The sequence below is a fragment of the Lycium ferocissimum genome, chromosome 8, assembly GCF_029784015.1.
Source record: "Lycium ferocissimum isolate CSIRO_LF1 chromosome 8, AGI_CSIRO_Lferr_CH_V1, whole genome shotgun sequence".
Classification (NCBI taxonomy): Eukaryota; Viridiplantae; Streptophyta; class Magnoliopsida; order Solanales; family Solanaceae; genus Lycium; species Lycium ferocissimum.
Genome location: NC_081349.1, coordinates 56116712 through 56141046, shown reverse-complemented (window position 1 = coordinate 56141046; position 24335 = coordinate 56116712). Strand labels below are relative to the sequence as shown.

The 24335-nt window shown below is 35.6% G+C and overlaps 1 protein-coding gene across 1 annotated transcript; it reads right to left on the bottom strand.

Annotated features, from left to right (window-relative positions):
• Positions 1 to 36: 36 nt before the first annotated feature.
• LOC132066497 (proteasome subunit alpha type-6-like) lies at positions 37 to 10265 on the bottom strand. Its single transcript, XM_059459802.1, has 9 exons — positions 10214 to 10265; positions 8416 to 8510; positions 6976 to 7057; positions 6494 to 6590; positions 6069 to 6127; positions 5850 to 5932; positions 1686 to 1781; positions 814 to 873; positions 37 to 348 (listed from the first exon to the last, which is right to left on the bottom strand). Exons 1-9 carry the CDS (start codon positions 10263 to 10265, stop codon positions 256 to 258), a joined length of 717 nt encoding a protein of 238 aa, XP_059315785.1. The 3' UTR covers positions 37 to 255.
• Positions 10266 to 24335: the final 14070 nt, after the last annotated feature.

The following is a 24335-nucleotide window of genomic DNA, read 5'->3' as shown; positions in this document are numbered from 1 at the left end:
TTTGTCTCCTAGTAAACATAAGCAGGACACAAAATGCAAGAGAAAATGATCCATAATAATTCCAGACAGTTGCATTCAAACAATTTGTGAAACTAAGATGACACCACGAAAGGTTACAATGGAACATAATTTGGAACAGGTATGAGCGTATATGAAGGGATTCCATCTACTTCAACGCCAGCCGTAACAACAGGATCCTAAAATAATTTATGCAAATCATACAGATCTAATGAATCGGACGGTATTCAATGGCAATCAATCACGCTCACTGATGGCTGTTAAGTGCTCATCGATTTCTTCGGTTGACAATACTCTGAAGGACGGATTTTCTTTCCCGACAACACCAACCTGCCAAATACCAGAAGATATAATGTATTCAAGCAGTTAACCCAATGCAGTTATAATCCGGAAAAAACACTATAACTCACTAAACACAACCCAAGGCTAATTAATAGCGTGATACGGGTCTCATGTCTATATTTCGCAACCACTTACTCTACTGAGAAAATAGTGGACATCATCGACCCATCTCCTTACTATAAACAATGGAAATATGCAAATATCTAAAGGGGCATTGTATCTCGAGGGAGAGTAACACTTTGTGCAGCCACTCATACTTGCATATACCAAAATCATCCTAAGGAAGCAAGAGAAAATGATCCACTCTGAGGAAAAAACAAGGAGGTGCAAACAAAACAGCAATCAACCCTCTCTCTTTCACTCCTTTTCCTCTCTTCCTCTTAAGCGGTGCTCGTTATGGGCAAGAACTCAATAACACCCAATCGTAAATAATGCGGAGGAACAATGAAGTACCTCGATCTCGCTGGCCTTGAAATCCTCTTGTAGAACAGATTGAAGAGCAGATATTGCAGTCTGAGAAGAAAAAACACGATCCCTTAGCACAATCTGATAGTGTATTCTTCAACTTTAACATCAGATCTAAATACTTCCTCAAAATTCTATAATACATAGAAGATGAAATAGTCCAGGTAGACAAATTAAATGTCCTCCTCCATATCAATTAATAATAGCCCTCATACAAGTCAAATAACATATTCTTAATTGAATAAACTACCGAAATTAATAGGAGTCCTTTGTGAAGAAAAACAACCAATGATGACAGTAATATGTTGGAGGAAGCAACTTCTAGCTTTGATTAGGAGATTATGCAACTTTTTAGTACTCCTAGTCAAAAACCTTTTTTTCGGACAACACATCAAGACTCATTAATCAAAACGGGAAGATCACCAGTCTTTGCTCGTAAATAAGTGAGGTATAGATTAAAGTTTGACAGTGTGGTTCATCGAGGTTGCAGGTTATATTAGCGAAAGAGCACCAAATACTCATGTTATGTGGATTAAAAATAGCCCATGACTTTTTATATTTATTCCATAGGCAATGCATAAGAGAATAAATTTAAATGGTAAGATCTTCTCCAAAAGTCTTAAACACTATTAACTACTCTATTACCAGATAACCACAGATTAAATACAAGCATAAATCTGAGACAAAAAAAGAAGAAAGAGAAAGCCAATTTTGCATAAAATAGCTGCGGAAGCCAATTTTGCATAAAATAGCTGCCGATAAGGAAAACTATGCAGGCAAGAGACAAGAAACAAAGAGTAAGCAGCAGAGGTTTGAACCAAAAACGACTCAGCAATGGGAATAGTAGAAGCAGTTTTTACCTGAACAGTTTCCTCATACGAAAAAGCAGGGTTGCTTTTCATTTTCTTCTCCAAGAAATTAATTGCCTCTTGCTCTTTAGATCCAGCACTTGTAGCCTGCAACAAAGTCAATACATCTAAACAACATGAACAGAATATAGATTCCAGAAAATTCCAACAACTCTCTTCTGAAAGATCTCAAGACAGGACTTAAAGCACCTTCGCGCCAAAAAAACACAGCACATAGGAAACAGATCTAAAATGATTCGTTGACATCCGCTAGCCTAACGGGTATAACCATCTGATTCCACATGTTCGATCTTAAATGGTAAATGAGAGCTACAACTAATTACTGCAAAGCAAAGTACACCGGTGTAACACCCTGATACCTCGTTTTGACTTTTTATGTGTTTGGTTGCGTTTCGAACATGCCAATAAGTTGATATAACTACTTGAGACTTGTGTTAATGGTTGAAGTTGAGTTTGAAGGGGTCCGGACACATTTGAGGGTGTTGAGGTGAAATATATGGCACTGCACCAGATGTTATGTTGCGATAGTTCAGCAATGGCAGCCCCCAATCTGATATTATGGTGCCGGTATAGGCCGAAATTCCGTTGTGGTCCAATTCTGATTGGTAATAAATACTAGGACTTTGCATTATTTGATTGATCACAATTCTATATATTCCATTGACTATAGAAGTTCCCAGTGAATTCTGCAATCGAAGCGGGTCTGGCCCAAGCTCACAATAGCAGCATATGTTGTTATTGCAGCACTATGTGTAAGTGAATAGTTTTATATTCCCAATGGCCAACACACTTTTGGATGAACACGGTCTCGATCTTAAGGGGGACCTCACTCCAAAGTACTTCCTAATACATGGATTTGTATGAGATTTTAGTCTTCAAATCAAAGATTAAACCATAAAAAATCATGGTTGCTTGTCCAAAACTGCAAAATTGTTAAATCCTAGGATTGGAGTTGATTTATTAAATCTAATTGACGGTAAATTGGAATGAACTAATGAAATGATCGGTAACCCAGAGACACTTGGTTGGTCAGTTTGATAGAGTTTGACCTGGGGTTTGACTTTTGTTATGGGTACCAGGGAATTAACTTTGACCTAGAGACAATTTTGGATAACAAGTTGTATGGGTGTCTTTGACACCGTTGAACAATTACTTCACTAGGTTGGCGAGCGTTGCTTGAGTCTTGATTCGTAGCAGCGCTTTGAGGTCTGGACATAAGATAAATGGAAACTTCAACCTCTAAGTGCTCGTTTTGGATAAACTAGTATACAGTATGGTCTGAAATAGCACAAATGCTATAAAATGTTGATCAGGCAGCCATGTATAGGTGGGAACGAGCATTTACAAGTACAGTTTGGGAACCTGTTGAGCCTTTAGCCAGTCTTATACACTGTAATACAGTAAATGATTTGATAAATTGTTTTACTGTATTTATATTATAGCTTAGATGTATATATAAGTAGTTACGTTTATGCTTTAACGGCGTTGCACGAAGCATCTTGTTAGTAGCTGAGTGCCGACTAGTGTCTCGGACAATGTTGTGGCATAATATGCATGCATTGAGTTTATGTTCACTCGACTAGCGTGTCGTGTGTTCGTTGTTCATGTTTTGCATTGGGTCGATGTCACTCAGCTAGAGTCCCGAGTGTTCACCTTGCAATGAACGAGGTATTGATGGATACTGATTGTACATCCCCCTGACCAGCGTCTCTGGCCTCATTCTGACACATAAGTGTGGATTATTTGGTGTTCAGTGGGCCTGGGTGTTCATCATGCCTGATCATTTAGCTAGTGTCCTGTATGCCTATCGTCAGATATGCTCCACTTGTATGGGCATGTTCAGGAATGCCAGCAAACTCAGTCTCAGTCTATTACTGCTCTAATGCGAGGCTGGCACAATCCTTCCAGTTATCACCAAACAAAAGACTTACATACACTCTTGAATTACTAGTACTGGAAGCAGGTAAGCAATCTCTCCTAGTATATGGCCGACGTTGGTCAGTTGTCCCAATAGGAACCCTCTCCAATTTTACGCAGCTAATTGCATTACTTATGCACAGATTCAGTACAGTTTGGCCTTCGTGTTATATCAGATTCAATTCAGTGCAGTTGCATACAGTTGCATCACAGACATGCATGCATTATTTTCATAAAGTACTTGCCCTAGACTTTTAGGGAAGGGTCGACGCTTACTGGGTCTGGATGATTCACTCCCTTATTATAACATAGGTCTCAGGTATATCTTCTGGCAGCCTCAACAGACTCTCGTCTAAACCTAGTGTAAACAAATTGTCTGAACTCAGCTCACATGTATTGACCTCAACCTGAAGCTTAACTACAGCCAACCATCCAACACCAAACTCAAGCTTAATTGACAAACAATGCAGGCTAGAGTATGCCAAGCTCAGTTATCAAGCTCAGACATGTCTAGCACAAAGATAAACCAGGCATTGTACAACATACGTGTAATCCTTTTGTCACCTAAACGAAGAAAGAACCCAAGAATGAACACCCTAAATTTTCCTTTCTTATAGATAACTTTTTTTTTTTTTTTTTTTTTTGGAATCTTTATACCTGATTTGAAGATGAAAGTCGCGGAAATGTGAATGCTGCGATGGATGTGTGGGCACATTAGGAGGGATAGAATTAGGAATGAAGATATCCGGGACAAGGTGGGAGTGGCATCGGTGGAGGACAAGATGCGGGAAGCGAGGCTGAGATGGTTTGGGCATGTGAAGAGGAGAGACACAGATGCTCCGAAGTGCGGAGGTGTGAGAGGTTGGCTATGGACGGTTTCGGGGAGAGGTAGAGGTAGGTGAAGAAGTATTGGGAGAGGTGATTAGACGGGACATGGCACGGATTTCGACTTACCGAGGACATGACCTTAGATAGGAGGTTGTGGAGGACTCAGATTAAGATAGAAGGCTAGAAGGTAGTCTTTCTTATCCTTTCTTCCTAGTAGTTGTAGTTTTGCTCATTCGTTTATTGCCATTTGATTTCTGCTTATATTTGTTGGGCCTTGTACTTCGATTATCTTATTTATCTATGGCCATTCTTGCTCCTTTCTTTCCAGACTGTTTTATCATGACTTTCTCGCTTTTGTTATTCCTCGTTTTCATATTGTTTTGATATGCTTGTCCCTATCTGACCTTTTTGTCTTGTTCTCTCTTGAGCCGAGGGTCTTTCGGAAACAGCCTCCCTACCTTTCAAGGTGGGGGTAAGGTAAGGTAATTCTTATCCTCCCAAACCCCACATTGTGGGATTCTACTGGGTATGTTGTTGTTGTTGTTGTTGTTTATACCTGATTTAGATATTGGTACTGAATGCATTTATTTCACCTTGAACGACGGCTCTCCAAGAGTAATACATTAGAGGGCTTTAAAGAAGTTCTTTGTACCAGATTAAGTTATTAATATTGAATGAATTCATTTCACATTGGAAACATGGTGTTACTTGTAATTACAATTTGAATTCCCAACAGCTTGGGCAATTCATGTCTTCAAATATGTAACTTGAAATCTCCCACAGATTCAAACACAATACGAACTGCTGGTAACAAAGGGGACAACACGGAACTAAGATTAAAATCAGTGTGATGACTGAAGACAGTGAGATGGCCCAGTTGAGAAGCTCTACTATCCACTTCGAGAATTGTTTTTCAGTAATCTGATATATGCCTCGAGATTATGGCAATAATGGGAGGAAAGAAATAAAAAGAGCCACTAAACGTTATGATGTTGAGAGATATTCACAATATTTTTGAAAAACTATAAGAGTGGCATTGTGTAATAGACTGGTGCTTGAGAAATATAATATAACAGATCCAATTACATCGCCACTCTTATAGATTGAAAAATGAGAGTCCCCCTCCTCTTTTAGAGTAAATCCTCAAATGTTTTAGCATTGGTAAAGTTCATCAAATCTAAATCCTGAAGTACTTTGACAATCGTAAAGTTGATCAAATCTTTTGTTAATATTGTGATGCTTACTCTTCTGAAATGTGGAACAATTAAACAGGAAAAGGAAAAGAGAACAATTAAAAGATAAAAAATTATAGAGACAATGGCATTCTTTTGCATCTGTTTCTATTTTGATACTTAAGAAGATACTCAATCAGCTATTATTTCGAAAAATTGACATAAGTGCAGTAAATACCTTATGACCAAAAAAATGACCAGCAGGGTCACATTTGAACAGCTGAGGTCCCTTCTCCTCATCGATTCCCAAAATCATAGCGACTTCATATCAGAAAAGAGAAAAAAGACAGCCATGAATAAATTTATGTTATCTGCCCCATCACTACCGCTACCAACAAAAAGAAAAACGAAATAAGAGGTCGAGCCTCGCAAATATCGAAGGACAGCAGTAACGAACCTACTCCGAGGGGTCTCATATAGGCATGCTGTGTATATACCTGAGACTTGTCTGCAATCCTGCATTGCGTACATGCTGGGTCATCATAATCTTATAATTGGAAAATTCTGATGCATTTTCTTATTAGCTCATTAAAGTTTCATCAAAGAAAAGTTCTACGATATGTACTCTCTACTGCCAAAGAAAGAACACATCATAAAAACAATTAAGTAATTTGATTTGTTTCCTCCACATGAATCAAACATGCTGTCATACTACAAGCTTTGGGAAGCAAAAAAAATTAGACACGAAATGACGTTTGACAAAATACTAAATCCACAATTTGCATGTCTTTTCAACCTAGTCCAACTCTAACACGTCTGCTTAGCAATATACGTATTAGTACAAAGAAAAAAGAAAAAAAGGTCATAAAACAAATAACATACCATCTAGCCAGTACATCCACCAGCATCTCATATCCATATTTAAAACGGAATTCAGCAGCTTCATTTCGAGCTTGTTGGACCAAGGTTCTTGCATCAGCTGAAATTACACAGGAAAATATGTTAAAATAACTGTGGAAGTAGAATATAGTTACAAAATCAAAGCAATATAATCTATTTCTAGAACAACCAAAAAAAACACTGAAGGGGACAACCTTTTAACTTCCAACTTGTCTCTCGCGAGTTCAAAAAACATGTCTTAGTATGCATGCCTACTGAAATGATAAAAGGTGCATGATTCGCATGTCAACAACTATACATTTCCACAAAAAGTAGATCAATGCAAAAACTGTTTAATCACAGCCTAAGTTTTATCATAAAGAATTAAATCTCCATTTTCATATGAACCGCCCAGAATAGAACTCTTGCACTCCTATTCTTTTCCTGATCAAGTAACTCTTACACTCCTTTAAAAAGTAACAGACCTGTCATGCCGGTAGCTAACAGTCCGAGATACTTGGTAACTGGGAACAAATGGGACACACTTGTCTGATCCAATAACTTGTCCTGCTCATTCAAAAGTAACAAACAATTATAAACTTGATAACAGTTCCGTATACCAAAAAATCCTAGGAAAGCTCTGGAAACATGTAAATCAGGCATAAATGAACGAACTAGAACTCTCTATAAGTAATATTACACAACAATGTCTTCTTTGCTTACAATTTTACATAACTCCGCCATACTAATGATCCTAAATCAAGTCATACTCAAACATAAATTGATATATTTTTTTTTTAATATTTGTGGTGTTCGGGCCAGCTTACGCGCACTCGACTAATTTCACCGGATACCTGGCACCTCCCACCAGCAACATGTACCAGGTAACTCTGTCCACTAAGGCTAGGCAGAGTGTTTTGTCTCCACTGCGATTTAAACCTGAGACCTCATGGTTCTTGTATGGGTTAAAAATGCATCTAACACGTGGATCAACATGTAGTCGACACGTGTCGATTTTTACAACGACGTAGAGATATCAGATGGTAATGCCGAGTATAGCATTACGGAGAGACAGCTAATACCGAAGACCTGGTCAACGAAGAGAACATCAACGGAAACAACATACAAGACCTTCTTTACCACGCATTAAATGGAGTTAATACAGTAACGACAAAACGGTTCATAACGGCCAGAATCAAGGAATTAAATGACAATCATTAATTCAGTAATTAATGATTGCCGTTACTTACATACAACGGGAAGGGCACCAAATAGGATCAAATACCTATAAATAGGATTTTCACTTGTATACCTAGGCATCCGATATTGACTAAAAAATATACTTCTACTAATTGTTATTTTTCTTATTCTCGTCATCATTATTCTCTGATCATTAAGTTCTTACTCATTCTTGGAAAGGAGAAAATCCATTACTACTGTTCATCACAATTGGCATAAGTCTACTTCTTCCTTTTATTTACTTACTCTTTATCGATAATTAATAAATTGCTTGTGTTAATTCTTACATCTGTATCAAATTACTACCGACTGTGGTTAACCTTAGCACAAATTCAACTATTTGGGTAAAATACGAATTTCGACTCAAACAGTTCTCAACCCACTTCATTGACCACCGAGCCACACCCTTGAGTAAACAAAAATTGGAATCTTGAAACAACAAAGATGTTACTCCGTTTATTTCTAGAAGTTTGGCTTTTTCACTTCCTGAGATCCAAACTAAAGTTGACTTCGACTAACATGATGTATTCTTTTCACATTATTGAGAGGAGACTTGCGATTCATAGCATTTTGTCGGAAGTTTCGGAATTTCTAAATTTCAACTTTATAAAAATGAATTTGATCTACTCTGATTTAACTCCAAACTGATTCTCCTTAAGCAAAATGAACTTAAAAATTGCACTCACGGGGACTTTCTTCTGAGTAACAACACAAACTGAGTCTTTTCCACGCACACCAATAGAAGTGATTCCGGCAGCCTTCACAGCCTTAAACGCATACTCTGTTAAGAAATAAAAGCAAAAATACCAATCAATTAATCAAGAGTTAATAGCACTTTTGGTCCCTCAATTATTGGTAAATTCTAATTTTAGACCTTGTGATATCTAACTAAGCACATTTAAGCTTCAATTACTTGAAATGTGCACTTTTCAAGTTTTCATCCATGTGCTTGTGAATAGTCACAAGTATCATTAAGTATAACCATTTCACCATCTAATTACCCGTGAATTATGTTAAGTTTGTACCGTTACACCACATTGAAGGTAATATACTTGTAAGAATATATCTTAATATAACATATTTCCTACCTTGAGGGATGAACCATGCATATTTCAAGTAATTAAAGGTCATGGATATTTATAGTGCTTTTGAACTGCTTCAGCCGAGGGTCAATGGCGGATCTAGGATATTATCTGAGGGGGTTCGAAAAATAAAAATGTAGTGCCCGAGGCTTGAACTTGGAACCTCAAGGTGAATTTTGAACCCCCTAAACCGCTGAACCAACCCCTACTCTTGTGTTCAGGATGTTCAAAATCTATAAATGTACATAAAACATATAAAAATACCTTATATATACAGTGTAATTTTTTGTCACGGTGAACACCCTCAATGGGCTATAGATCTGCCCCTGCGAGAGTCTACCGAAAACAACCTCTCTAACTCCCAAGATAGGGGTACACTCAAGGGCAGAGCTAGGTAATGGCTATGGGGTTCATTCCAACCCCCTTCAGCGAAAATTATCTCGTATATACAAGGTTAAAATTACTTTTTATGTATATATAGTAGATATTAAACCCCTTGACTTCTTCGTTTGTTTACTACTATATATTCCCTTAGACTCCACTTTGTGAGATTTCACTGAGCATGTCGTTGTATTTCAAGTAATTAAAGGTTAGTTATCAGGAAGGACTAAAATTAGAATGTACCAATAATTGAAGGACTAAAAGTGTTATGAAACCTAATACAAATGAGGGAAAAAGGACATTAAATGCATACCGACTTGGAAAAGACGACCTTCGGGGGAGAAAATAGTTATGTGACGATCGTAACCACCTCCACTTCCTCGACTCATTCTTCGTTTGTTTTAACCCCTGAACTTGGCACGAAAACTCACTTTAGCAACTAAACTTAACTTCTATTTATTTACCCCCCTTAACAACTTACGTTTCAATTGTTTGCCACCCTAAAAAAATAATACCACTCTCACAATGGGAGGTGTATTACACTCGCGCCACGTCATTGCCACGTAAATGCCACATCATTGCCACGGCGTTGCCACATCATTGCCATGTCAAAATTACCAACACATCATTTTTTGTTTTTCCTTTTATTATTATTTTTCTTTCTCTTTCTTCTTCTTTCTCCTCATCCTCACCCTACTTTTATCAACCACCATGCCATTGCTACCGCCACCGCCACATCGCCGCCGCGCGCCACCGCATGCCATACACGCCGCTGCAAAAAATTGAACGAACTGCCCTTAAAAAAAAATTCATCACCATCATCTTTAACCCACACCCACCACCACCACCATCATCTCCCCACCAAATTTCATCAAATTCCTTAAAAGAAAAAAAAAATCACCACCACCATCTTTAACCCACATCCACAACCACTACCATTTCTAGCAAACCCATTTCTTCTAACCATTATTAGCAAACTCATTTCTTCCATAACTTTATTTTTGAAAGAAAATCAAAATACCCACATCTACAACCACCACCATTTCTAGCAAACTCATTTCTTCTACCACCATTATTAGCAAACCCATTTCTTTCATAACTTTATTTTTGAAAGAAAATCAAAATACCCACATCCGCAACCACCACCATTTCTAGCAAACCCATTTCTTCCACCACCATTATTAGCAAACTCATTTCTTCCATAACTTTATTTTTGAAAGAAAATTAAAATACCCACATCGGCAACCACCACCATTTCTAGCAAACCCATTTCTTCCACCACCATTATTAGCAAACTCATTTCTTCCATAACTTTATTTTTGAAAGAAAATTAAAATCAAAATCAAAATCAAAAAATCAAAAAATGGTGAAAATGAAAAGAAGAAGAAGCAGTTTTGGGGGGGGGGGGGGGGGGTGGGTGGGAAGAAAAATAGGCAGGGCGGGGGTGTGGGGGGGGGGCGGGGCTATGGCGGGGAAGAAGATGGTGGGTGGGGTTGTGGAGTGGGAGAGGGATTGTGAAGAAGATGGTGATAATTTTTATTTTTAATTGTATAATGTTTATTTTATTTTTTAATTGTATAACTTTTATTTTATTTTTTAATTTATAATAATATATATATGAGCGGGTCCACTTTTTTTATTTTTCACTCTCTTAATTATTATTTTTTTATTTTTTTTGCCACGTCAGCATTTGGGGTGGAAAACAATTGAAACGTAAGTTGTTAAGGGGGGTAAATAAATAGAAATTAAGTTTAGTTGCTAAAGTGAGTTTTCGTGCCAAGTTCAGGGGTTAAAACATGTCTTTTCTCTTCTTTTTAACTGATTTGGGGATATTTTTGTGAGAGAGAGCTTTTTCCCCAAGACTACTTTCTGAGGTGACTAAACATAAACATTTTGTTAAGGACTTCTAATTTAGCCGTTTGGACATGATTTGAATCCATGAGATAAAATCATGACTTGAAATCATGTTTGGACATATAATTTGAATTTTTTAAGTTATATTTTTTCTTATAGACATAAAAACCTCACAAATTGTGAAAACTATCAAAATATTCTCAATTCTTATATAATCTTAGCAAATGAGCAAGCCATAGTTCATAACAAAATTAATACGCTACTAGAAGATCTTTCTAAAATATATAACATTAATTGATCAAACTTTAGTTCAATAAAAAAGAAAATTTAACATGAATAGTAATATATATATATATATATATATATATATATATATATATATATATATATATATATATTAATATAATCCTCCCACACGGTAGACATAAATAAAGGTTGAATCTTGGTCAACCCAGAAACACGTGCAATCCCATCTCCAACTGAGACCACTCAACCGAATGTCTTTGTCGAGTTGGTTGGCATCATTCGCTCCTTTCTGTCTTTTCATTGTCCGCCTCCGCCCGAACAGATACGCACTAACCCACCTGAAATAAGGTAAAAGCCTTCTTTCCAACCCTTTTGCTCAGCAAAGAGGTATATATCACACTCATTCACAAGCGCAAGGTGCGGCATCCGCCTGAACGGGGCATGAATAGTAATGTAATTACTTTTTAATATAATCCTCCCACATGGTAGACATAAATAAAGGTTGGTAAATGGTTGGTGAGAGTAATTATTAAAAATATCTACCAACTTATGGGTCTTTTTTTACAAAATATAAACTTATGGATCAAGTTTTATATTTAAATTTTTTGAAACCATGAGATAAAATGCATGTTCAAATGCTGATTTCATCTCATGGTTTCAAACCATGATTTTAAATCGCATGTCCAAACGCCTACTAAGTCCTCTTCTCGGGTACGGGTGTGCACCCCACAGTTTGGTATTATTGTATCGAAATTGAAATCTTTGATGTTGTAATTTGGTATGCATTTTGAAAAAGTTTAGTGTTCAGTGTAAAAAAGGGCTTTCGCATTATCAGGGTTCGAGAAAAGACCGCAACATGACAATTTATCCTAATACAGACTGCTTCCATGGTGGTGTTGGATATAGTATAAGCATTGATATCGAAATACTGAATACCATATTAAGATATTTAATTTCTTATAAATTTGTAAGTTATTATATGGGTGAAAATCATTTTCCACCCCGAACTTTACTTTAAAAATCGAATTTTCCCGTCAACTATGAATAATAGTCATTCTTCCCTTTAGCCGTTTGTGTTGTGTATGGAATATTTGAATAGGATGTTTAAACCACTGGGGACTGGCCCTGATTTTTACCACCACCCAAAATGTGCCAAACTGAATATCATCCAGCTGGGGTTTGCAGATGACCTTTTGATGTTTTGTCGAGGGGATGAGATATGTATCTATAAAGTCTTTGATTGCTTTCAAAGATTTTCCAAAGTGTCTGGGCTGATAGCAAACGCCGGAAAGAGCTCTATATACTTTGGAGGAGTGGATGAGAGGACACAGCAAGCAGTACTAGAAAGATTGAAATTTTCCAAAGGGACTCTACCTTTTAGATATTTGGGTGTGCCACTTAGCACCAAGAGGTTATCAATCATGCAATGCACCCCATTACTGGACAAAATGATAGGTAGAGTCACTCAATGGATTAGTTTGCAACCGCTCTCATATCTTTGACTAATTGACTTGTTAAAAGCTTGTCTTGTTTGCTATACAAATCTTTTGGGCACAATTTTTCATACTCCCTAAGAAAGTGTTGAAAGCAGTAGAAACTATTTGTAGAACCTTTCTATGGACAGGTGACACAACTGCATCCAAAAAAGCACTTATAGCATGGGAACAACTCTGTCTGCCAAAAATTCAGGATTTGAATATCCTACATGAACAAACATGGAACAAGGCTGCAGTATGTAAGCTATTATGGAACTTGTGCAAAAAAGAGGATAAACTTTGGGTAAAATGGGTACATGTGTATTATGTCAAAGGTCAAAATCTATGGAGCTACTTTCCAAATCAGACATCCTGGATGTTAAAAAAGATTTTCAAAGCTGTGAAAACCTTAGAAGAGGCTGGTATAGATGAAGAACATTTCAGAGCCTCAAGGGTGTTTTCCATCAAACAGGTATATTTGAAACTGAGAGGGGATTTCCAGAAGGTCAGTTGGAGAAGAATTATTTGCAACAACTTTGGAACACCTAAATGGACCTTCATCCTCTATCTAGCACTTAACAAGAGGTTGTATATAAGAGATAGGCTGAACAAGTGGGACATTACTGATCAGATAACTTGTCCCTTATGTGAGAGTGAAAATGAATCAGTGGAGCATGTGTTTTTCAAATGCACTTACTTTGCTAGTGTCTGGGAGAAACTGCTAGGATGGCTTGGATATAATAGGGATGCAATGGAATGGACAAATGAAATGGCTTGGCTGACATCACAAGTGAATGGGAGAGCTGCTCAATCATAAGTGGTTAGAATGGTAGTTGTCGCAAGTGTCTACTATGTGTGGCAAGAGAGAAACAACAGGGTGTTTACAAGCAAGCAAAGGGCTCCTGAGGTGCTTATAAAGAGAATCATTCAAGAAGTGGTGGTAAGGGGTAGTATGCACTCAGCCAATTGGATCACTATCTTGTGTAGTTTTTGTTTGGAATAGGGATAGTTTGAAGAATAGATAGAACTGTTTGATGCACTGGACCATGGGACTGTTGTCCATGCGCCGGATTTTTCCTAAGCTTTGTACATAACTTTACTTTTGGTTAATAAAGAACTTATTTACCAAAAGAAATAGACATTCTTCCCTCCTTATCCTATGTAATGTTTATTTTACCCTTAATAATCTTTTTTTTTTTTTTTTTTGTGTATCAGTAGTTAAATTGGAAAACTATTGAACTAAAACAAGTATAGGCGAGGTGCCTAGGCCTAGCTTTTTTTATTCATATAATAAAAGTGAACTCAAAGAAAAAAGTATAGGCAAAGGGGGCTAGGCCTTACCTTACTAATCTTATTTTGGCGTATAAAACCTCTACTAACTAACATGCAGGTAAAAAATAAAAACAAGAAAGAACTAAATATTCTATGATCATCACATAGTTTATAACACTCTCTACGATGATATTGCAAATGATAATACTTATATAGTGAAAAACTAAAATAAGCAAGAATGTAGAGCCAGAACCTTGTTTCTTTAAATCTTCAAAGAGATGTAGCCCGATAAAATTTTATTTCTTCACTTTGTCTTCTTCCTCCAACCGCTCTACAATCTCTTGATACTTCATCAATTATTCTTGGATCTACTAGACCTTGTTGACGCAGTTGAACATTGTCTTCTTCTGTTTTTCCACTCTTATCAGTAGTTGCCTTAAAACAACCTCCTCAGACAATTTACCTTCCTAATTATGCTTTCTTCCATGAGTCTTCTTTGTCTTGAAATCACTCCATTACTGGCTAGGTGAAAGATCTCCATCCCTAACCACTTTACCAAAGCATTCATCCGATACTTCATTCTCATCTTCTTCATCAAATATGTCAATGCCCTAATCACCACCAGAAGCTTCCAATGGATCTTCCACTAAAGCTCCTGGTTTATACCTCTTGGCCACTATTCCAATAGGCTTCCTTTTAGTAGGATTAACCATAGCATTCAAAGGTGCACTCATTTGAGCCACAAGTTGCCCCGCTGCTAAAGATGGAACAACAATGACACGGCTTATAAATGTCGGGGATCTTTGGACTCAACTTGTTGCGCGTTGGAGAGATGAGACTTGCCCCTCCTCCTCCGCCATGTCCACCCAACTCTTCACACTCGTACCACCTTTTTTGCCACTTTTATAGTAAAAAATGTTCGTTGAGCGCACTGGAGTTGATGCCAACATTGTATCCATATTTTGATTATTATCCACAAAGATTAGTTGCTGTCAGAGTCATTTTGCTTCTCACCAAACGACTTCATAGATTGTGTTGGCACCTCATATGCCGAAGTGGTCAAAGTATCCATTACGTGCTTTAAAATGAGGAAGGGACAAACTATACTAGCAACATGTTGTTGCATTAGCATGTTTGCCAATTCCGGATGTGCACCATGAGGACCCCATAGTAGGTTTTTGTCCCACTCTAAACCGAAAGAGCATCAAAGGTTAGGAAAAATAATATCCTTTGGGGAATTTGATCAATCACCTTGCTTCCTCACAACGTTCGACTAATTGTCATGAACCAAAGTGTCAACTACGGTGCCCACGCTTTGCTTGTACAAATAATATATCTTTAGCTCGTTGCCCATCTTCTTCATGTTTATTATCCAAAACCTTATTAGTCCTGTTAGTATTATGCAAATTCTCAACTTGTTGCTCATTCATGATTGATTATACACCATCAGGTTGGTTCCTAGCATTCAAAATAATCCCTTGCATCACCTTGAAATTTTTCCACCGAGACTCCATCAACTGTTGGTATCCCATCTTGAATCTTGTCCACTTTCTTCCCCCGTAGCAAGCGACACTTACTCTCGTCGTACCATTGATAATTTCAATTCTCCATTCATGTAATATGTTTTTATATTATACATAATATTTATTTGTCTTAACCTAGGTATTTATATATTTTTATTTAAGTTCATTAACATTATAATTAGAATAATCCTTTTAAGAATTTGTCACAAAATCCAATGCTGCTATTTATGATTGTTATTTTTATATTACATGCATTAAGTATGTTATATCTATATAGATGAATGATTCACATATCTCTTATTCTCTATTGTCTATATAGATAAACGAGTTTTGGTTGTTAATACCAAAATATTTTCTAAATTATAATTTAAAATCCATTTATAATATAAATAGATAATCTTTTAGGAATTTGTTATAAAATATATCTCTATTTCTATAAATTTATTTTTGTATTACCTCAATTGAAATATGTTTATAAAGTTATTATTACTTGTTATTTCTCTTGCATAAATAAATGTTAGACTTCCGATTATTATGAGTATTTTATTTTATTCTACTCATTAATTTCGTTATAGATGTCATTAACTTATATATTCAATTAACATTTCTCACTTTTCTTGTTTGGGCTGAAAAGTAGTATTTATTCTATTCATAGAAATTTTGTTACATAGATTAAAAAAAAAAATATCATGATTTTAACGAAGTAAAATAAAAAGACAAGGTTGATGATGTAGGGGTAAAATATGCACTTTAAAAAGTTAATTAGGATAAAGGGGGGAGAATGTCTATTGTTCAAAGTTGAGGGTGAGTTTGGTTTTCAAAGCAAAGTTGAGGGGGGAGTTTGATTTTTAAAGCAAAGTTGGGGAAGGTAAATGATTTTTACCCATTATTATATAGATAATATATTTTTTTTAAAATTTAAATACAAGCTAATAAGATATCTAAAATTCTAAATATAAGAGAATATTAATTACTTGGAATATAACTATATAATTTGATTAGACCTAACAAACGTTTATAAATTAAAGTAAGAAAATATACTAGTACAAGTCAAATATCATTTAATGCCATCTTAAAAATTATCACAGTATTTATTTCAGACATCTGTTTGAAGTTGAGTTGTGACAGGTTTCAGATGTTCCATACTTAAAACCTGCATATTTAAGTTCTTTCTCACTCTTTTTTTTTTTTTTTTTTTTTTTTTAGCTTAGATATTATGCTTATAAGGTAAATGATTTGTTGTTTCATGATTTAAGCTTAAATCATGTCTATTTGGAATCCAAAAATAGAGTTTGAAAGTCTGAAAATAGGGGGTGGCAATTGGAGGGGCGGGGCATGGCAAGGCAAACTCTTAATGGGGCAAGGCAGGAGAAGATTTAAACGGGGTGGGGTGGGGCGGGGCGGGGCGGGGGCAAAGTAGTGGGACAAGTACATAAGTATCCACCAAGGTGAAAACATTGACAACCGGATCCACATAAAATCAACGGACATGTCATATATAGCTAAAAAGCATTGTGTTGAGATCCATGTTCTTCAATGAATTTATAGATTTATCTTCCACCGTCTGTAAATTATTTTTGTGAAAAAAAAAAAGTTGTATATGCATGTTATAAGTTGTATATGCACTGCATGTATGCATTATACACTATATACACATTTCATATAAACTTCATATATATAGTGTATTCAAAATGAGCATTGAATGTTTATAAATAGTTTATATGTGTTATATGCAATGTAGATACACTTTTCGTAAAGTATATAGACATATTATATATATTTTTATCAATACCCACCATAGCCCTTTGTAATCCTTCACCTCCATTTTTCTGTATATATTTGTGTATAATAAATAGATAATAAAGGTATACTCAATGTATACTCAATGTATAGTGCATACACAATAATTACACACATATTATATCGTTATTATACAATAATTACACAATGCATAAATGAAGGAGCAACTAAGAACCGACAAACTTGGCCGGAAAAAATATCTTCTCTAGCAGTGATCATTTTTTTTCTCTCCATCTTTCATCTTCTCTAAGTGAAAAAGGTAGATCACGAAAAAAAAAGGCGAGGAGAAAGAGGACGACATATTAGTGGTTGGTGGTGGGTGGAAGAGAAGAAAAAAGGGAGGGAGTGAACGACGGCATTCGCTGGTAGATGGAAGAAGTGAGAAGATGAGAAGAGAAGGAGAAGCATTAGAGAGAGAAAGTGAGGCGAATGAAAGAGAAGGAGCAAGGTGGAATTTTAGGATTTGACTATAACTTGTCAATAATTTTGGGCTTAAAGTATATTTCGATTCAAATGATATAAAGTAGGGCCATTAAAATTTGTGACAGCCATATCTGTCTTTTTTCCAAGCTAAAAATTTTAATGGGATAGGACGAGTGATGGATTTTTTAGAAAAACAGGCCCAAGCCTTCAAAAGAACAAAGTTAAGAGTTAAAAGACCACTATTATAACTAAATATGACCCTATTTATCTATATTATTTTAAAAGCATGAATATAAATGTTGGCTGACTAAAATATCCTTTAAATATTAAACGACTTATATACCCTTTTAGTTTAATTCTATCATACTTTTATTTGCTCTTTTGGTAAACAGAAAAAATATCATAATTGAAAATAGAATTCGAAACAAATACTACTTCTGAATTTTGTTCTGAACCTAATTGATTAAAGAGTTTTTACTAACATGTTCAAATGATGAGATATCTGACCAGTAGCCTTATTTGCGTAGGAGTAATTTGTGATTGAAAGTGGGCCTTGCCCGTACTAACAAAAAAAATTTAACATAGAAAATGTTTAGGTTATTATTGGATCGTATTTTAATAGGCTTATGTATTTTTAGATTACCTCATATGTTTGGTTTTCAAAGACAGAATAAGAGTTCATAAAATTAAAGTATTTTTTTTTAAAAGATAACGGATATGCTAAAACTTGGATAAAATTATAATGTTGTAGATTTTATCCAATAGCTAGAACTTTAAATTCGTAACTAACTAATAATAGAATCTTACTAAAGTAGGCTACATTCATATTTGATAAAATAGTGGAATTGGGAAAACTTAACTTATTTAATTACTATTTGGAACTTAATCCTATTTCTTTTTACGTTTTTTGAACATACCAATAATTTCTTTCCATTATTATACTTTTTAAATCCACAATATAGGAGTATCTATTATTAAAAAACTTGAATGTCGAACGCGAAATGTCAGACTACAGTGTGGAGTGAGGAGAGCTGACTGAAATTGACGGATGCAATTTTTCAGAAAAACATATCTTAGCTTTTATGATTAGTTTTATTTCTTTTAGAAAATAAAGATATGCCAAAACTAAACTAAAATATCCAATATCTTTTGTTATGATTGACTGGGGATAACATGCGAAACATGTTCATAGAGACTAGTATTACTAAACATACGGATGCTTTTTCTTATTTAGCAAACACCACAGATTGGAGGAAAAGTATGTGCAACCCTCTACAATCACCATTCTTATTTGTCGTTCCTCATTCTTTGTGCCTCACCTCTATTTAATACTAGCAAACAATGCCCGTGAGATGTACAGGCCCAACATGATTAATTTGGTTATTCACTTTAGTTAGTCTTTATGGTTTGTATATTTTGCAAAAGATATCGCGATTCTCCTTAGTGAGTCTCCATATTTTGTTTCTTTTCCTCTTATTTTTTCCCCTTAATTTCTCAATTGTTGTTAAAATTTGTCTTATTTTGGTTATGTCCGCCTCTTTTTATATTTAGTAAGTTGATAATTCAAATATCTTACATGTCAAGTTTATAATCACAAGATTCAAAGGATATTTTATTATATTATACACATTTTTAATTTAGAACCACAAGATTCAAAAGTCTATCTTTATTTCTTAAACTCCGTGTCTAGTCAAACTTAGACACTTAAATTGAGACAGAGGGAGTATATGCCAAATGAAGGAAATGAAAGGACAATTGAGACACTGCGGATACGTGGGGACTTAAAAAGTAAACACACAAGAGGTAGAATTAATGTTAAACTTCTGAAATTTACACATGTTAGTCCCTGCTTAGAGTACAATTTCATGTAATAAAATGAAGTGTAGAAGTAAAAAAATATGATAATGTAAAAATGGAATACACGTGTACAGAGAATAGGTGGCAAACCAAGTAGTAGTACTTGTTAAATAAAGTGGACCCACAACTGAAAAAAAAAGAAAAAGAAATCAAGTAGAATTGAAATAAGTCTAAATTTAGTGTACAACTCAGACACCTTTTTGTACAATCTGTTGTTGCCATATTCAGTAATAACATGGACTTGTTTAACGGTAAAATCAGTCACTCGAGCTGCAACCTAAGCGGAACTTTTGTCTTCGATCAATATATTAGATTTAGAGCCCTTTCACATGATCTTTTGGGTTTGAATTAGCTAAAGTGGCATGAATTATGAACTGATTTGTGTGAAAATTAGAGAACTTTTGGAATTGAAATTTGAAGTTGCAGCAACAATTATTAGAAAGGTGAGAAATATTTGAAGCAAACGTGTTTCAAAAGCAATACATGTGGTTATAGCCTAATAATGGGAAATGTCAAAGAAATTTAATCACAAATGAGAAAGGCCCACGATTATAGTACAATTCACGTTGCATTCTGTACAACTGGCCGTTGCAGTGTTCGTCCACCCTTAGCCGCTTATATATATTAGAAATTATGGGTAGTGGCAGAGCTATGAGGAAGAATTTCATGGGTTTTTGGGGTGTGATTTTTGTTGGATTTTTCGTGCCTAGCAAATGGGTAGATTCTTCTGAATTTGAAGATTATCTTTTCTACACCGAAGGGTCATTCTTTTATGCAACCTCTGCCGGTGGTGGTGCAAGGTCCATTACTCTCGCTCCTCTTATGATTGGTCAAGCGATAACGCCACCCCAAATCTCAAAACTCCATTGTCAGCTATTAAAGGAGCTCGAAACTCAAGGTTTAAAAATTAATTTGTGGCAAACATACTTCATTTCGAGTGGGTGCTATAGCTTAACACCTCTCATTCTTATTACTTTTTCAATATGAAAACGAAAAAAAAAAATGAAAAATGAAAAGGTCGTTTTATTCAAAACCCCAATTGTGACATCCCTTCTCTCAAATTTTCTAGCGAAGTATTGTTTATGATTGAATGTGAAAACTCTTTTTTGATTGTTCCTCGATATGTCCATTTAACAAAGGATCATACATTTTAGGCATCAATAATTTTTATGATGAAGTCACCAGATTTTTTATTCATGTTATGTTTATTCTGGGCATATAATTTAATTTGATCTACAATTATATAGTGAATGGATATTTTACTGTCAACAATATTTTAGAGTGAGAAGGACCCACCACTCTCTACTACCAAACTAACCCCCACCCCCCGTTCAGTGTATCCCCCCCCCCCCCCCCCGCCCTCCTCACTGCCCCAATCATGGGACTACCTTTACCTATTCCACCGGAACCGCCAGACTCACCCCAAAATTAAATACTACTTGTTGACACTCAATTTTGACCCTCCCTCTTCCAGTTCACTTCCTCGAGCTTCTAATTTTATGAACAAACTAAATACTTACTACAATTCACTATTGCTACTTTTACTATTAATAGACATCTTTATGTTATTATTACATCCATAATTATTTTACTATTGATCTTACATTATTACTAATTTATCACTTGCTAATAAAAAATATAACTCAGATGACATTTTTATTACTATTACTAGTTAGATTATAATACTAAATTATATCCTATTTACTCTAGTTATTAAATTTATTATCCTAGTATTTTAATAATATAAAGAAGCACATGAAATGAATTAGGAGAATAGGGAAAAAGCCTAACAGTTTAGCCAAACAAATGGCCCAAACAACCAAGCCTAACTAAAACAGCCCACCAAATGAGCAGCCCATTTTTCTGTTAAACCCAACATTTCTCAACCTTAATTCTAAACTCATCAGCCGCACTCCTATCCAAAATTAGCCCCTCTCATGTCTTCCATTTTGGTGCAAAATTCCATTTACTCTTAGGCCTCATTTGTTTGCGCTTATTGGAGGTCTGAATCTGAATGGTTCAGACCTTGCCCATTAAGTGCATTTGTTTGCATTAAGATCTGAGCACTTATTGGGTCTGAATAAGTCTTAATCATTAAGATCTTGAACCAAGTCTTAATATATCATTAAGAGGTATTTTTGTATGGAACTTTTTTGTCACCAGCTCCAACCCCGACCCCAACCCTTCACCTCAACCCCATCCCCTCCTACTCTCTACTCCAACCCCACCCATCCACCTCAACCCCACCCACCCTCCACTCTAACCCCCACCCCACCACAAACCCCAATCCCACCCACCCCCACTCCCCACTACCCCCACCTCCCACCACCACCCCCACTCTCCACCAACCACCCCTACTCCCTACTACCCCACCTCTCACCACCAACCCCACCCCCACTCCCCACCAACCCCTACCCCACACCAACCACCCCTCACCCCAACCACCCACCACCCACTTACCCCTCCACCCCCACTCACCACCCACCACGACTACAAAATATCTCCACCATTACTAGTGAACATAAATGTTTCATTTTTTTATCAAATAATATATTATTTTATTTAATTTGTATTTATTTTCTACTATTTAGGTACTTTTTAATTTGAATTGTATATTTATTATGTTTAAATAAATACATTATGCACAGTCATATATTGAAAAACAAATAGTCTTAATGATTCAGTGTTCAGACCTAGAGACAACATCTTAATCATTCAGATGTGCATTCAGATTCAGACGTCTTAATCTTAATGAAAACAAATGAGGCCTTAGCCATGGATAGACTCTTGCTATGCCATTTTAGTACAATAATTTCCTCTCTTTCATATTCAGCAATTTGGCCCACAGAAGAGGCCAAAATACCATTTTGAAATCTGGTTTTCTATACAGAGAGAACCGATGAGCAGAGATTGAATCTCAACTCGTGACACCCCTATACTCACCCTCAAACGGCTATTTATTTCTTCTCTAGTGCAAAATTCTTCTTTTCTCCTCTGAACTTTGACCACAAAAAGTAAAACTTTACCAATTTTGTTTAAACCCGTGACACCCTTTTGTCGTTTTCAAATTTGAATTTCAAATATCCAAACTCTAGACTTTGTCTCGTATAAATACTACCTTACATCTTCAGCAAAAGGGGAACATTTTTGAACATCTTGGAACACCACCATTCTCAACATTTTCATCTTTTGACTACTACTTTAAACCTTAGAATCGTTTAAGCCTTTTATTCTATCACGGCAAATCTCTAGCCGCAATAGAGATTTTCGAACTCATTTGTATCGAGGTTCGGATCTATTCATAACGAGAGAGTAGATACGAGGCCCCGACGTCCTAGTTCACTGCACCCACAAGAGGTAAAATCTGATGCTACTCTGATCTATTGTTTTGTTAAAATTCTGTTAGCATAGAAAAATCATGTTTCAATGTCTTGTTGTTACCATTCGTGATTTAACTTTGTGTTATTAGTTATTATTGTTTTGAATCTCCTAAAGGTTATTTTTTGACTGATATAGAGACCATATTCTTATTAAAGTTCAATCATCATTGTTTATACTAGAATTCGTATTTCGGGTATTCCTTTAATAACAAGAAGATTTGTTGGAGATTTCAATAGTTTAATGTAGTGCAGAAGTCAGTCTTTACGTTTTACTTGAGACGTTAAAGTCTTTACCTTTCGAGACAGATTGTTTATGTTATCTACCTTAGACAAATTGTTTAGGTTATCTATCTCCATGAGTTGGAGGGATATGTATCAAAATATCTTAAATACGTGATTTTCTTTCAATCTTCAAAAACATGATTTAAAGTTTTGTACCTGCCACGTTAGATCAACTCTAAGTGTTAGATATTCTATTTAGTTTCTGTACCGTTAAAAGCTCAAAGTAATGAATCTATGTGTATGTCTTATGCATGATATAATATATGTTCATTTTCTTTCCTTAATGTCATTTAGAAAAGATGTCTTTAGGGTCTCATTGTAATTTGTTGAAACATGATTTCCGAGTATGTTTGAGTGCAAATGGAATAGATTACTACTTGAAGGTATTTTTTTATTTACAAAGTGTTAAACCATTTGTACTTCAAAGTATAAAGTATCATTCTCTGTTCAAGTTCTTTCTTTTAGTAAACATGCTTAAAATTATCCCCTTTATTAAGAAAAAAAGATGTTTCTGAAAGGTACTGCATTAGTAAAAATCTAACTCGAGCATACCTTCTTTCATTAAAATATGAGCTTGACACTTTTTCTGAATGACGAGCCATGAGTTATTGTATTTTTCACTCCTCACTGTATTTTTACATCTCTGTATGTGATAAGATTTGGATTTCCGACTTTTAACCTACTTTCTTTTCTTTTACATGAACACCGGAGCCGAAGAGTTTCACTTTGGAACTCAACGACGGCTCGCATGGAGTCCGCTGCATATTCCCGTTTATAACTCCTTTACTGTTCCGTACAAGATCTCCTTATTTTCTCTTGCCTTTGTATAAACAGTGAAAGGGATAAAAGAGTCTACATTTTGGCTATCGGATGAAACAATCCGCTTTAGTTATTTTCATTTAATTATTGTTTATCCTTGTTTGCTTTAAGATTCTTACCATTTTCGGTTCATCATTTATGACCAAAATTTCATGATTCGAGTTCTAACTAGAAGACCTTTCAAATAATTGTTTTAATTAATTCTTAATTAA

Bases quoted from the DNA above. Each gene is read 5' to 3' on its own strand.
- LOC132066497 (XM_059459802.1), bottom strand. From the start codon at position 10,265: ATGGTGGTAGAAGAAATGAGTTTGCTAGAAATGGTGGTGGTTGTAGAT. The intron at 8,511-10,213 runs GTATTTTGATTT...ATTTCTTAACAG, and splicing joins GGTGGTGGTTGTAGATGTGG to AGTATGCGTTTAAGGCTGTG. The intron at 1,782-5,849 runs GTATTTACTGCA...ACTTTGTTGCAG, and splicing joins GTCATTTTTTTGGTCATAAG to GCTACAAGTGCTGGATCTAA.